The sequence below is a fragment of the Peromyscus leucopus genome, chromosome 7, assembly GCF_004664715.2.
Source record: "Peromyscus leucopus breed LL Stock chromosome 7, UCI_PerLeu_2.1, whole genome shotgun sequence".
Lineage (NCBI taxonomy): Eukaryota > Metazoa > Chordata > Mammalia > Rodentia > Cricetidae > Peromyscus > Peromyscus leucopus.
In genome coordinates this window covers 95,849,133-95,865,658 of record NC_051069.1, presented here as the reverse complement: position 1 = coordinate 95,865,658, position 16,526 = coordinate 95,849,133, and the positions used below count along the sequence as shown (strand labels likewise).

The window sequence follows — 16,526 nt, the reverse complement described above, 5'->3', positions numbered from 1 at the left end:
GACTAAGGAACTTCATTTTTAAGAGTTTGTAGTGATTCGGAATATATGATGAAAACCTGCAAGTTTTAGAAACGTAAGAAAATGAAATACTTTTATTTAGCATAGTACTGATTAGTGCTATCATGAACCTATGTTAGAAGCTCTTAGTGGATACATCACAAATAATTACCCTTGCATGTACTGCACAGCATAAATAAGGTGTATGCTGATGTTATTAGAATTAATGATTGGTGTTGTGGAGACTAGAAAAGCTAAGGAAGGAACTTCCAAAAATGGCACACAACATAAGGATATGGCAGTTCCAGGAAATGTGAAATAATTTTGGCTAAGAAAGAGTCAGCACAGGCTGGCCTCGAACTCGTGATCCTCCTGCCTCTGCCTCCTTCAGCAAATCCTACCGGCGTGCACCGCCGCCGCCACCACCACCACCGGCCCTACTCTGGTGATGGGATGGCCAAACACCCTAATAGTTGTGCCAGAAACCCCATCCAAGGACTGAGGAATCTGGATGCAGAGATCCATGACTAGGCCCCGGGTGGAGCGCTGGGAATCTAGTTAGCGATAAAGAGGAGGGTTTATATGAGCGAGAATTGTTGAAACCAAGGTTGGATAAAGCACAGGGACAAATAGCCAAACGAATGGAAACACATGAACTATGAAGCAAAGGCTGAGGGCCCCCAACTGGATCAGGCCCTCTGAATAGGTGAGACAGTTGATTGGCTTGATCTGTTTGGGAGGCATCTAGGCAGTGGTACCAGGTCCTGGGCTCGCTGCATGAGATAGCTATTTTAAACCTGGGACTTATACAGGGACGCTTGGCTCAATCTGGGAGGAGGGGACTGGACCTGCCTGGACTGAGTCTGTCAGGTCGATCTCAGTCCTCGGGGGTGGCCTTGATCTGGAGGTGGTGGGAATGGGGGGTGGGCTGGGGGAAGGGAAGGGGGACAGGAAGTGGGAGAACAAGGGAATCTGTGGCTGTTATGTAGAACTGAATAGTATTGTAAAATAAAAGAAAAAAATAAACAGGATAAAAAAAGAATATAGGGGGAAAATATGATGATATTTTACTTGTGCTGAAATGTAATTTTATTTTTATGTTAATAAAGTTGCTTTGAGATCACAAAAAAAAAAAAAAAAAAAAAAAGAGTCAGGAGCCAAATTGTGAAGAGCTTTGTAGGCCCCAAATTAAATTCTCTCCAGAGGTCTGATAGAACATGATAATGACATGGTAAGTTTTTCAGATCATAAAATGAAACCACAGAGAAGTCATTTAAGTAAGAGACCTTAATTTCAGTAGTTTAGACTGGAGCCAGGACAGCAGAAGTGGTAAGAAGGTGTTCAATATTGAATATACTTTGGCATTAGAGCCAGTTATTGATAGATTGAATTGGTATGCACATGTACAGGAAAGAGAGATCAAAGAACAGTGACTCCTGTGTTTGATCTGCCCAGATGATAAAAGTACAGTGGGAAACTATACAGAAGAATCAGCTTTGGGGGTAAGCAATGGGGGACCAAGAATACTGTATATTTTGTTTTCAAGTTTATTATATCTTCCAAACTTCAAAAAATTGTATTTAAAGTTTGTGGTTCAGGAGTAAAGTTTAGCTATAGTAATTTTAGCATCATCAGGAAAACTATCTATATTTGAAGCTCAGCAAGAGGATTGCTTTCTTTTCTCAGCAAGAGGATTTCTAAAGTGAAACCCAGTGATAACAGATCCCACAAAGAACTTTTGGATAGCCATACATGAATGAACAAATATCTCTACATAAAAATTAGAGAACAGTGCAAGTAATGTATGGAAGATCTAAGTAGGAGAAAACAGTGATTGTTGCCTACAAAGAAAAAGGAGAAAACATACAGAAAGAGTACAATAATCCACACAGCTTTTAAAAATTTAAACCAGCTGCATGGTGGTAACACATGCCTTTAATCCAAACACTTGGCAGGCAGAGGCCGATGGATCTCTGAGTTTGAGGCTAGCCTGATAGATAGAGTGAGTTCCAGGACATCCAGGCCTACACAGAGAAACTCTGTATTGAAAAACTAAAAAAAAAAAAAAAAAAGAAAGAAAGAAAGAAAAGAAAAAAATTACATAAAGATCATTAGAATAAATATGATACAGAAGGAAGAGAAAAATCTTCCTGACTTATCCCCAAGTGGGACACCAATATAACACAACTCCTGAGCCCAAGGCTCAGGGAGTAATTGTGAAAGAGGGTGTGAAGGAAAGAGAGAACAGGGAGAACTGCTTTGACAACATGAGGAGGATGTTGCTCCATGAACTCTCAACAGCTGTGATTACTTGTACAAGACCCACACGAGACCATACAAGTCAGCATACCAGAATGGTTGAGCAAAGAACTCATGAACTTCTACCCCTAGTTTAGAAGCTACAGGCAATTGTGGAAATGAGAGTCATGTCCCCTAACAATCTAGATTGCCCATGCCCAAGTGGTCAGTTCTGTTCCCATGTGCATATGGGCAACAATAACTAGACTCAATAGGATATGAATATGTGTGTACACACAAAGCAACAGTAATTATAGTAGAAGAGGACATAAATTTGCAAACATCATAATAAAATGGAAAAGGATAAGGTAGATGGCTCAGTGGTTGAGAGCAATTACTTCTCTTCCAGAGGACTCAGTTTTTATTCTGGCATCTTCCAGAGTAACTCCAACTCCCAGAGATTTGATGCCTCTGGTCTCCACAGGCACCTGCACTCACATGCACATTCCTTCATGCAGACACATATGCCTACACATGTAAAATAATGAAAAAGAAATCTTAAGAAAAAAGTAGGAGAAGCTACAAAGATGAGAGATTTAATCTCAGTATAATGGGATTAATGGACTTTCAAATGGAAAAACAGACACAAAGGCATGGAGAGGGGGAGGGGAGAGACTCTTTTCAGATAGTACTGAAGATTAAATTATTCCTTCAAAATGGAGTAGACAAGGAGTGGGGGATGGAAGGATGGGAGGAGACCAAAGGTACTATGTGCCATCCAAATGGAACCTGCCCCAAATGAAATGGGCAAAGAATTATGATGCAGTCAGGATAAGGAAGTCCCAAGGTATCATTTGTACAAGTATTTAAGAGAAAAACTGTTGAGAACTGGTTCACATTAGATGAGAAGAAAGTAACCAGGAAGATTATCTGTAGAAGAAAAACAATTATCTGATAACCTTAATTTTTCTAGAGCATGTAATTGAAAGATATTTTATAGAGCTATTGGAGAACATAGGAAAAGACCCTTTACAATTGGTGCTTTCTATCTGTAGGTTCCATACCTGAGGATTTTTTTTTTACCAACTTCTATTATAAAATATTCAGGAAAAAAGTTATGTTACAATTGGTACTTCCTATCTGTAGGTTCCATATCTGAGGATTTTTAACCAACTTGTATTATAAAATTTTCAGGAAAAAAGTTATGTCTGTTTTAAACATGTCATTATTCTAAACCACATATCTTACTTAAGATTTCTACTGCTGTAATAAAACACCATGACCAAAAGCAGTTTGGGGACAAAAGGGTTTATTTCGATTCCCCTTCTACATCACAGTCTATCATCAAAGGAAGTCAAGGCAAGAACTCAAGGCAGGAACTGAAGCAAAGGCCATAGAGGAATGCTTCTTCCTGGCCTGTTCCCTAAGGCGGGCTCAACCTGCCTTCTCAGACACCCCGGACCATCTGTCCAGGCGTGGCACCACCCACAATGGGATGAGCCTTCTCACATCAATCACTAATTAAGAGAATGTCTCACAGGCTTGCTACAGGCCAGTCTTATGGAGGCATTTTCTTAATTGTGGTTCCCTCTTTTCAGATAGCTCATTTGTGTCACATTAAAAAAACAAAAACAAAAACAAAAACAAAAAACCAAGAAGCTATTCCTAAACAAGAGGGTATAGCCACTCATTATATAACATTTACATTGTAGTTGATATTTTAAGTAGTTGAGAGATGGGTTAAAGAGCAGAATGTATCCATCCTGGAGGTTTTGGTATCTGTGAGGAGGCCTAGAACAAATTTCTGACAGATAACAAAGAATGACCATAATTTAAAGAAAAAGAATTAGATCCATGTTAAAAATATGAAACAAAAGCCGGGCGGTGGTGGTGCACGCCTTTAATCCCAGCACTCGGGAGGCAGAGGCAGGTGGATCTTTGTGAGTTTGAGGCCAGCCTGGGCTACCAAGTGAGTTCCAGGAAAGGCACAAAGCTACACAGAGAAACCCTGTCTCGGAAAACCAAAAAAAAAAAAAAAAAAAAAAAAAAAAAACAAAAGGTCTAAAATTGAAGTATATTGACTTACTTAACTGTGAATAATATTTAGGTTATAATGTTATGAATAGTTTTAAACAAAAGTTTTGAAAGGAAGATAGATGAACAGAAGATGTAAACAAGAGTTAACTGCTATAATAAAAAGCGATTAGATCATTTTAAAATTGGAATAAAAGAGAACATTACAAATATAGCATTTAGAAGTATTTGATAAATTCTGGAGAAAAACACAGTGAGGAGTTAAAACTGTTTCTATGAAACAGGACAGATGGGCAAAAGACTAGTGATTTTTATTGTAAGCTTTTAAGGGCAAAAGACTAGTGATTTTTATTGTAAGCTTTTAAAGATATTTAGCTTTTAAAATACATGCTTTACTTTTACTGCTTTTTTGTCAAAATACTGATTTATCATAAAAGCTTAAATTCAAGACTTTTATTTTCTATTTTATTTTCTTTTGTGTTGTGCATTTATTTTTACATCGAAAGAATCAGGTATATAATAAGCTGGGCATAGTGGTGCATTCCTTTAGTCCTAGCACTTCAAAGCAGAGGCAGGCAGTTCTCTGTGAGTCTAGGCTAGCTTGGTCTACATAGTGAGTTCCAGGACAGCCAGAGGATAAATATTGAGACCCTGTCTTGAAAACACAAGTAAACAAATAAACCAACAAAAAAGAATTAGATATAATGAAGAAAAACTGATTGAGAGTTTACAAATTCACCACTTAGGGATTTATGTTAGCTCATATACAGACATATAAATAATGTGGACCTGGTGTGTGTAGAGGACATACTACTCCTCTTACTGAAGTCCCAAATTCTGTTCTCAGAACCCTTGTCAGGCAGCATACAAATGCTTGTAACTCCAGTTACAAGGGATCTGATAACTTCTGGCCTACATGAGCACCTGGATTCATAAGCACGTAGACACACGTAAGATATACACACATTCTCTCTGTCTCTCTCTGTTTCTCTCTCTCTCTCTCTCTCTTTTTCTCTCAAGAAATAAATCTTTTATGAGGCTGGAGAAATGGCTCAGCAGTTAAGAGCATTGGATCTTCTTCCTGGGTTTGATTCCCAGTACCCACATGGCAACTAACAACTATCTGTAACACTAGTCCCAAGGGATCGACACCGTTTTCTTGTCACTACAGGTACCAGGCACACACATTGTACACACACATATATACAGGCAGAGTACATATACACATAAATAATAAATAGTAAAATAAAAATTAAAAATCCAAATTTTTATTAAAAGGAAATGAACGATAATTCATACATTTTTGCTAAATCCTAAAAGTTATCAGTGAGGTTCAAAAAAGTCCTTTTAACCAACATAGTAAAAATGGCAATTTTACCAAAAGCAATCTACAGATTCAATGCAATCCCCATCAAAATACCAACACAATTCTTCACAGACCTGGAAAGAATAATACTCAACTTCATATGGAAAAACAAAAAACCCAGGATAGCCAAAAGAATCCTGTACAATAAAACAACCTCTGGAGGCATCACAATCCCTGACTTCAAACTCTACTATAGAGCTACAGTAATAAAAACAGCTTGGTATTGGCATAAAAACCGACATGTGGACCAATGGAATCGAATTGAAGACCCTGACATTAACCCACACACCTATGAACATATAATTTTTGACAAAGAAGCCAAAAGGGTACAATGGAAAAAAGAAAGCATCTTCAACAAATGGTGCTGGCATAACTGGATATCAACATGTAGAAGGCTGCAAATAGATCCATATCTGTCACCGTGCACAAAACTTAAGTCCAAGTGGATCAAAGACCTCAACGTAAATCCAGCTACTCTGAACCTGCTAGAAGAGAAAGTAGGAAGGAGTCTTGAACGCATTGACATAGGAGATCGCTTCCTAAATATAACACCAGTAGCACAGACACTGAGAGAATCAATCAATCAATGGGACCTCTTGAAACTGAGAAGCTTTTGTAGAGCAAAGGATACGGTCAACAAGGCAAAGCGACAGCCTACAGAATGGGAAAAGATCTTCACCAACCCCACATCTGACAGAGGACTGATATCCAGAATATATAAGGAACTCAAGAAATTAGACATCAAAATGACCAACAGTCCAATTGAGAAATGGGCTTTAGAACTAAACAGAGAATTCTCAACAGAGGAAACTCAAATGGCTGAAAGACATTTAAGGAATTGCTCAACATCCCTAATCATCAGAGAAATGCAAATCAAAACAACTCTGAGATACCACCTTACGCCTGTCAGAATGGCTAAGATCAAAAACACTGAAGACACTTTATGCTGGAGAGGATGTGGAACTAGGGGAACTATCCTCCACTGCTGGTGGGAATGCAAGCTTGTACAACCACTTTGGAAATCAATATGGCGCTTTCTTAGAAAATTGGGAATCAATCTCCCCCAAGATCCAGCTATACCACTCCTGGGCATATACCCAAGAAATGCTCAATCATACCACAAGAGCACTTGCTCAGCTATGTTCATATCAGCATTGTTTGTAATAGCCAAAACCTGGAAACAACCTAGATGCCCTTCAACTGAAGAATGGATAAATAAATTGTGGCACATATACACAATGGAATACTACTCAGCAGAGAAAAACAATGACATCATGAGGTTTGCAGGCAAATGGATGGATCTAGAAAAAATCATCCTGAGTGAGGTAACCTAGACTCAGAAAGACAAATATGGTTTGTACTCACTCATAGGAGGATACTAGATGTGGAACAAGGATGACTGGACTGCTACTCACATCATCAGTGAGGCTACCTGGAAAACAGGACCCCAAGAAAGACACGAGGATCGCCCAATGATGGAGAAATGGCTGAGATCTACATAAACAACCTGGACATGAGTGGGAGCAATGAAGGGCGAGGGTCGAGGGAAAGAGAGCGGGAGATCCCAGCTGGATCAAGAACAGAGAGGGAGAACAAGGAATAGGAGACCATGGTAAATGAAGACCACAAGAGAAAAGGAAGAAACAAAGTGCTAAAGAGGCCCACAGAAATCCACAAAGATACCTTCACAAAAGACCGCTGGCAATGGCCAAGAGACAGCCGGGACTGACCTACTCTGGTGAAGGGATGGCCAAACACCCTAATAGTTGTGCCAGAAACCCCATCCAAGGACTGAGGAATCTGGATGCAGAGATCCATGACTAGGCCCCGGGTGGAGCGCTGGGAATCTAATTAGCGATAAAGAGGAGGGTTTATATGAGCGAGAATTGTTGAAACCAAGGTTGGATAAAGCACAGGGACAAATAGCCAAAGGAATGGAAACACATGAACTATGAAGCAAAGGCTGAGGGGCCCTCAACTGGATCAGGCCCTCTGAACTGTCTAGTGAGACAGTTGATTGTCTTGATCTGTTTGGGAGGGGCATCTAGGCAGTGGTACCAGGTCCTGGGCTCATTGCATGAGTTAGCTGCTTGAAACCTGGGACTTATGCAGGGACCCTTGGCTCAATCTGGGAGGAGGGGACTGGACCTGCCTGGACTGAGTCTATCAGGTCAATCTCAGTCCTTGGGAGAGGCCTTGCTTTGGAAGAGGTGGGAATGGGGGGTGGACTGGGGGAAGGAAGGGGCAGGAAGGGGGCAGGAAGGGGGAGAACAAGGGAATCTGGCTGTTATGTAGAACTGAATAGTATTGTAAAATAAAATAAAATAATAATAAAAAAGTCCTTCTATATTAAAATTTAGATAAAATTAGAGATTATAAATCTAAGCCTGAAACTTTCTAACTCTAGTACTCTTTGTCAAACATTTTCTTTAAAAAACACCTTTATAATGCTGGGCGGTGGTGGCGCATGCCTTTAATCCCAGCACTTGGGAGGCAGAGGCAGAAGGATCTCTGTGAGTTCGAAGCCAGCCTGGTCTACAGAGCCAGATCCAGGAAATGTACAAAGCTACACAGAGAAACCATGTCTTGAAAAACAAAAACAACAACAACAACAAAAACTTTATAAATATAATTTATGTTGCATTTAGTGCATTGTCTTTTTCATTAGGAAAAAAAGCCCCAATTGCAAGTGTTAGGTATTAATTATTAATGAAATTTCTTTAAATGCAGTTTAAATTTTTATTGTTTGAGGAAAGCTCTTATGTTTCTTCCTTTTTCATCTTCTTCAACAAGTTTAAACCCATTTGTCAACAACAGAAAGTAAGTTCTACAAAAGATACTAAAGCATTTTTTAAAAGCAACACCAAAATGTTTGTATTAATGTTTATGAACTAGATACAGGTGGAAATTACAAAGAGAGTATCCAAATTGTGCCATGCTCTGGCATGTTGCTCAATACATTGTAACCCCTACTTCATTCTTACCCTTTCATGCAGTGTTGTATTAATTTGAAATTCTGTTATCCTATTGTTTTTAGTACTAATAAATATATTTCAAAATAATGCCTTTATTTTTTAAATGTAATTGATATTTTAATGTATAAATGTTCTCCCATTTCTGAAGCCAATCACTTGACTATACTGTTTATCAAAATTAAAGTGTCATTGATAATCCTGATCAGATACCTTATATTTTCTTGTAAGACTCAAAATTCTTATATATAAATAGATGTAATTTTTATTTTATGTGCATTGTCTGTTTTGCCTGCATGTATGTCTTTGTTGAGGATGCCACATCACCTGAAACTGGAGTTACAGGTAGTTGTGAGCTGCCATGTGGATGCTGAGACTTTGAACCTGGGTCCTCTGGAAGATCAGCCAGTGCTCTTAGCCACTGATTCATCTCTCCAGTCCCACGACTCAAAATTTTTAACACAGTCTCCAGTGTATACATCAGGCAGTTAGTTACATTATTCAGTTTAGTACTGTGTTCAAAGATGCATAGGTTTGTTTTCATATGGGTAAATTTGATAGACTAAATGGACTAGAGATTGTAAAGGTCTGGAAACAACTCAACTGGAGGAAAATTGCCAGGAGGAGTAATGTAGTCTATGTATTTCTTAATTTCTAAGTTTTATTTATATTGCTATACTATTAGAATAAAAAGATAAATAGAACAATATTTTGCTTCCTAGAAGCTCATAGTCTAAAATTAGATAGTAAACGTGGAAATATTAATGAATTAAAGTCCTGATACTAGTGATGATTGTTGTTAAGAGGTAGGATTTTTGAAACCTGTTTGTTTTGTAAAGTTTATTTTTTTTATTTTATAATATAATTTAATTTTGCATATCAGCCATGGATTCCCCTGTCCTCCTTCCTCCCGCCCCGCCCCCTCCCCACCCCCACCCCCACCCCCACCCTCCCGGCCCACCCCTCATTCCCATCTCCTCCAGGGCAAGAACTCTCCTGGGGATTCAGCTCAACCTGGTAGATTCAGTCCAGGCAGGTCCAGTTCCCTCCTCCCAGGCTGAGCAAAGTGTCCCTGCATAGGACCCAGGTTCCAAACAGCCAGCTCATGCACTAAGGACAGGTCCTGGTCCCACTGCCTGGATGCCTCTCAAACAGTTCAAGCCAATCAACTGTCTCACTTATCCAGAGGGCCTGATCCAGTTGGGGACTCCTCAGCCAAAGTTGTTTTTTTTTTTTCCACTGTCTGAGATCAAGCCAAGAGCTTTGTGCATGCTAGATAAGTGCTGTATCATTGAGCTATACCTCCAACCCTTAAAGTGTTTTAAAACCAGTTTTATATGTGAAGTTTTCTTTTGTGAATATACATTCTATGAATAATTTACCACCTATTGGAGACTTGATTTTGTTACTTTAATATGTATCATGGGAAAATAAAATTCCAGGGGTAGACATTAATAATCAGTAGTAATTAGCTAATGTTGCTAATAATGTACATAGATAATTATGTATGACATTTAAATTATTATTTAATTTTACCTAGTTATTGTAGTTAAATGTATCTGTGAATGAAATGAAGTAATTCTATTGAAATAATAATTCTCATCCATGCTATGTGAAGCACCAAATGAATTCTGTTACATACCTTTATATACCTTTAGGGTAGAAATGATTAAAAGTTTACTAGTATCAGGCACTAAATATTTTTGATGTCATGATGTTCTTGGACAGGATTTACTCTTAAATGTAAATGACTTTTCCCCTGTAATATATCTGTAAGTATAATACCAATTAAAAAAATAATAAGAATACTAGTTGTAATTACAATTATCCATTTACAATTTAATAGGTACTATATTGAGTTAATCTACATAAACTTCTATGAAGTTGATTTAAGCACAAAAATTTAAACTCAATTTATAGATGAGAAAATACCCAACTAGTAAACATGAGTCAAGATTCAAAACCAGAGCCAATTTCTGTAATTAAGTTCCTAGTTTACAATAGAATACTGATTCCCACTATGTAATTTGAGCCTCAAAAGAACTTCCTAGGGGATTCCTGGAGTTCACTAGCCAGCAAGCCTTGCCAGTTGATGAATTTCAGGTTCATTGAGAGACATGTCTCAAAACTTAAAGTGGAGAGCAACTGAAGAAGATACTCAGTATTGACCTCTGTCTTACACATGTACATGCACATGCACGCACACCTGAACCAACATTCTGGGAAAGATGAGACAGGTTCTTATCTTTTATATTTGAGGAAAATCTCTATTGGAAAGATTGATATTTTTTTAAATTTCACAGCCTAGGTGTAGGGGAAGAGGCCTCAAGCAGTGAAGAGCTGAAGAAGGGCCCTTCACACACTCTCACCCTCCTCACTGACTTCCATCATGTTCCATTTCCTACTTGAATTTAATTTGAGAAAAGTGGTTGGAATGTTTGGCTCAGAGCTGTGACATACATGTCAAGCCGGGGTAAATACTTGAAGATACTAAGATTTAAAAAAACAAAAAACCAAAAAAACGTGGAAGCCAAAAAGAAACCCCCTAGTTCCAGATGCCTACCCCAGCACTGCATTTTGATCCACCACCGGTTCCACCACTGGGGAGGCCTGCTTCCTTTACAGCCTTATCCCAAAGCTTTTGTGTTCCTCTTCAGTCTCAAACCCTGTGTGTTGCCTCAGAGCCAACTTGGGGCCAGGACTTACGAGTCACCCCTTAGGTTTCTAGCAGCCTTCCCACTTCCATATCTTCCTTCCAGCTATTCAGAGGTTTCCAGACAGGAAATATGGTGCTGTATTAGCAAGCACAGCTTTTAATTAGTAGTTGTTCACCTGTCCTTTGGAATTCCTACCACTTATTGTCGAAAGAAAAATAAAGCTTTGGGTAGCTGCTCCAATAAGTAATGCTGATTTACTGTGGGCATTGTTAGATATTTGTTATTTCAAAGTACTTAAAATTCGTTTCTCAAGAAAAGTTCACAGCCCTACATGATAGAGCTCAAATTGTCGTCTACATCTTGTAACTTCAGCCAGTGATAAAGGAACAACATACAAAGATGTTTGGGAGATTCTGTTAAAGGACTCTATTGTAGAAAGCCTAAAGAAACTTCATCCTGTAGCATAGAAAATTATACAGTGTGGAAGATAATTGCCAAATCAGAAATCTAGTAACAAGCACTCATCCATGTGTGGTTTGGCTATTGCTTAGGAACAGAGAGGCTTGGGTTTTACATACAGACTTTACCACCTTCTTGTGTGACCCTCAGCAAACCAGTCCTTCACTCTGAGCTTTAGTTGTCTCTATGAAATGTGAATAATACTGACTTAAGTGAGATCACGACTATAATAAGCATAGTAGATTGCCTATTTTAGAGAGGTGCTTAATAAAAGTTAGTTTCCTCCCCCATACAGTAAATCTTTCTATATTTCTTTCTTTCCATAGCATTTATCTAGCCGACAGAGCGTACAGCAGAGTACATCCCAAGTAAGTGACTTTCTCAAACCTCCTGGTTTTTTCCATCAACTCTTTCTTTTATAAGATCATAAATGTGAAAACACCAAGAAATGACAGGCACCATTTACTTTTGGTGGCCTACTCTGTGATTAAAATTTTTTGGACATATATAAAATAATGGGCTTCTTTAAGACATTTTCATATCATGTATATTATTATACTCAGCTCATATTTGCCTCCCTAAAACCTTGATTGTGTTATACTTTCATTCTAAGGGGGTTTGGCCTCCAAGCACTTTGACCAGTTTTCATTCTTCTGTGAAAATTTATTTAAGCACAATTAAAATAAAGTAGACTGAGGAACTAAAATGATACCTGCAGTGGTTACTATTACCACCTAACAGTTTAAATTAAGCATGTCAGATGCTTGTTGAGCTCAGTGTAAGTCTGCTGTAGTAGTCCATAAATTGCCAGAGAAAAAATATCCAGTCTTACCTATTTAATAATCCCATTTGTCAGTATAATGAGACTTAATTTATTTTTGTTTCTTAATGATAAATATAATGAGTAACTAAAATATAAATCACAACATTTTACTTTCTTCACTAGGTAGATACAATGCGCCCACGCCATGGGGAAAGCTGTCGGATGCCAGTACCACATCATTTCTTCTTCAGCCTGAAGAGTTTCACCTATAATACCATTGGGGAAGATACTGATGTCTTCTTTTCTCTATATGACATGAGAGAAGGCAAGCAGATTAGGTAAGAGTCCTGGGATGTTCTGGTGAGGTTTATACTTTTATTTCTTAGAATGGGATGGGTGAAAGTCAACTCTGGCCTTCAGAGTAAATGTATATAGTTGATAAAACAATTTAAAATAGCTTTGTCTTTAGCTGGGACTTTGGCTCTCGTTCCCAGTAGCACTTGAAGTCATCCAAAGCATCCCATGTTGTGTTAACTTTCCATCACTATGACAACATATCTTCAGTAGGCAGCTTACTAAGAATAAAGATTTGTTTCAGTCATTGACTCAAGGGTTTCAGCCCATGGCTGGCTGTTGTTTTTAGGCTTCTTGTAAGGCAGAACAGCACAATGGGGATATGTGATGGAGTAAAACTGCTGTCTACAAGGCAACTAGGAAGCAGAACGAAACAGAAAGGGCTAGAGTCTCAATGTACTCTGAAGTGGCATGATCCATTCACTTACTTCCTCCAGCTAAGTCTGGCCTCCTGTAGTTTCCCACCAGCTCCCAGATGGGAATAAAACTTTTGACATGGATTCTTGGAAAGGTATTCCAGAAAACACCTAATCATGAATAGCCTCTTTTTCTAATATACCTAATTCCATATGGAAGCACAAAATTAGGTTTTGGCTATCCCTACCTCAGAAGAAAATATGTTGTGTTTAATGTTAGAGAAAAGACAGTGGAGAAGCATAAGGGCAAAGAAAATGTAACAAAGATGCCCAGCCCCAGAGAACAGAAGTCACTTGGTCCTGGATGCTTTTGCTTTGTGTGAGAAGGCTCACAGAGAAAAAGGCTGTGAGTGTTGTATCTGAGGGCAGCTTCAGACCTCAGTGCTGTTGTTGCCCTGTGAGAGGGAGTGCATCTTCTGAGCAGAAAGGAAGGCTGGCATTGTCATTCATCTTTGCTTTGGTTTGGAAAAAAGGCAACAAACTGGGTTGACACACAGTAGATATCTTGGCAGAATGTTGGCTCCTTGAGCATAAATAACTACAGTACTGCTTTCTCACTTCGTGGATAGGGAAAAATTAAGGAGGCTCTAGGCTTCCCTTGGTCTAATCGGCACAAAGATCTGGTAGTGTGTGGTGACATTTGTAGCCAAGATGCTAGTTCAGAGAGTTCAGACATTTCTCTGTGGTCATTTCCTAAATGGAGCCAAGAGAAAAAAATCTTGGGGTACTTTATATTATTACTTGGGAATTTTCTTGTCATTGGAATGCTTTAATAGAGCTTTTTTGTCCTTTTATTTAAATTTACACTTAAGAAAAAATTTTAATGAAAGTTAATATAATGTGAAAGAAAAAGTTGATTTGGCCAGGCTGTGGTGGCCCACGCCTTTAATCCTAGCACTCAAGAGGCAGAGGCAGGTGGATCTCTGAGTTCAAGGCCAGCCTGGGCTACAAGGTGAGTTCCAGGACAGCCAGAGCTGTTACACAGAGAAACCCTGTCTTGAAAAGACAACAACAAAAGAAAAAGAAAAAAAAAGTTAATTTGCATGCTCCATAGTGCTCTGATTTTTACAAAAAATAAATTAAAATACTGCTTCCCTTTAGCTATAAATAGATTAATACACTTCTGATCAAGAAATGTGAGTAGTTGCTAAGACAGGCACTTTATTTATTTTTTTATTTGTATGGGTTTTATGTCTTAATTCAGGCTTCTATGGCAGAAAGTTACAGTCTGGGATGTTTATATTTCTCATAATTCTAAAAGCTAGAAAGTTCAAGATGAAGGTGCCAGCTGACCCAGCACTTGGTAATAGCATTCTTTCAAGTTTACAGATAGCTGTCTCCTTTTTATATTTTCAAATGACTGAAAGAGAAATCTACTCCCTTTCCCCCACCACTGTCATTTCTTCTTTTTTAAATATTTATTTTAATTATGTGTGTGTGTGTGTGTGTGTGTGTGTGTGTATGTATGTAGACATACACACACGTGTGTGTATGTATGTATGTTTTCTGTGGGTATGGGCAGTTGTGAGCTACCCCATATTGCAAAGTGAACTCAGGTCCTCTGTGCTCTTAACCACTCATCAGTCTCTCCATCCCTCTTGAGGATTCTACCCTCATGACATAGCTACCTCTTAAAGGCCTTAACTCCCAATGTATTGGTGTTTAGAATTTCAATAGTAATTTGAGAGTGACACAAACATATGGTTCATAACCTTCTGTCCCTGTCACCCCCAAATGAATATCTTTCTGACATAAAATGTACTCACTTTGTCCCAATAGAATCCTACTTTGTTCCAGCATTAACTCTAAAATCCAAAATCTCATCTGAATATCTAAACCAGAATATGGTGAGACCTGAGAAAGAATTCATCCTGTGGCAAAATTCCTCTCCAGCTATGAACTTAAGAAAAAGTTATATACTTCCAAAGTACAATGGTGGGGTAGGCATTCTCATTCCAAAAGGGAAAAATAATAAAGGATGTGTGATAGATCCCACATAAACCCTCAAAAGATGAACTTCATGAAATCTTAAAGGTTAAGCATAATTCTTGTTTCCTCACTCTGCTTTCTGTGCCCAGTAGGGTGGCACCAGCACCCCCTACAACTTGTCAAACAGGCATCTGTATTTTCTAGTATGTGAATTTCCTTATTCACAAAAGAATATCATTGTTTGGTTATTTTCTCCGCTCCACTGTGTGTGTGTGTGTGTGTGTGCGCGCGCGCGCGCGCGCGCGCGTATTGTTATACTACCCAGGTTTTTTTTTTACTGGATCTCTACAAATTTAACAGTATTCAGAAGTCCTAGGGTGCCAGTGTTGGATTTCATCATTCACCTGACATTCCCTATAGTCTCTTCTTTTTAGTTAGCTCTTGAGAGTATGACCTTGTTCTCAGAAACTTATCTGTATTGGTTGTCAGATATAAACCCTTAGGCTAGCCATCTTTATATGGATGCTGTACAAACCAAGCTACATCATCCCTTATTCCTCTGGTAATTATTTACTCGGCATTCAAAATACCCTTGCACAGAATACTTTTTCTTGGAAATCAGCTGATTCTATAATTAAAGCAGAGGAGTCTGTTTGAGAGTTAAGCATTCTACTTAAATGGGATAATTTGGGTCTGAGATCCCAAGAGTTCCTGAAGAGAAATATTCATTTAAAATTATAGGTGAGCAGTCTGTTTACTAAAGTTAACAGTTTTGTTTCCCTCTGCAAAAGAGACTGTGTCTTATAATGCAACTAGAGCTTATCTGCAGGAGCTCAGGCAGATAATTATAAACCACCAACTAAATCATGGTACACTCTAGCTGTCTTAACTGTTCTGAGACATGGATTCTAGCTCATTGCTCAACACCCCAGGAAGATTTCCTATGAGTCCCAGCAGGAATAAGACAGGAACTGTCCTGCCTTTGGTATCTATGAGGATCACCCATTTTCTTTACTCCACCCTACTCCCCTTCCTGACATAACCTAGGGATCTGAAACTTGTGTATTAAATGAAATTGTGTATAATCCTATTGCCTTGATTGTTTCATTATTATAGTTCTCAGAAAATTCCAATAAGAAAGTTAGGACAAATGAATGCAAATTGGCTTTAAAAGCTCAATATATTTCCTACCAAATGCCAGGCTATCTTGACATGCTTATGTGTTTAGCATATCAAAGCTTATTTAGAAACATTTAAGTCAAAGTCATCTGAGAAGGCTGGAAGCAGAGTGAAACTTTGACTTCAGATATGTTCTTTGGCTTGTCTTCTCATCCATGAATA

At 38.5% G+C, this 16,526-nt stretch overlaps 1 protein-coding gene across 6 annotated transcripts in view; it reads left to right on the top strand.

Moving 5' to 3' along the window:
- Dock3 (dedicator of cytokinesis 3) overlaps positions 1 to 16,526 on the top strand; it is a 351,820-nt gene that overhangs the window by 159,691 nt on the left and 175,603 nt on the right. For all 6 annotated transcript variants that reach the window (XM_028895352.2, XM_028895351.2, XM_028895350.2 and 3 more), the window contains 2 exons: positions 12,050 to 12,091; positions 12,670 to 12,824. In XM_028895352.2, the coding sequence (XP_028751185.1) occupies positions 12,050 to 12,091; positions 12,670 to 12,824 (197 nt within the window). The remainder of the gene's footprint in view (positions 1 to 12,049; positions 12,092 to 12,669; positions 12,825 to 16,526) is intronic.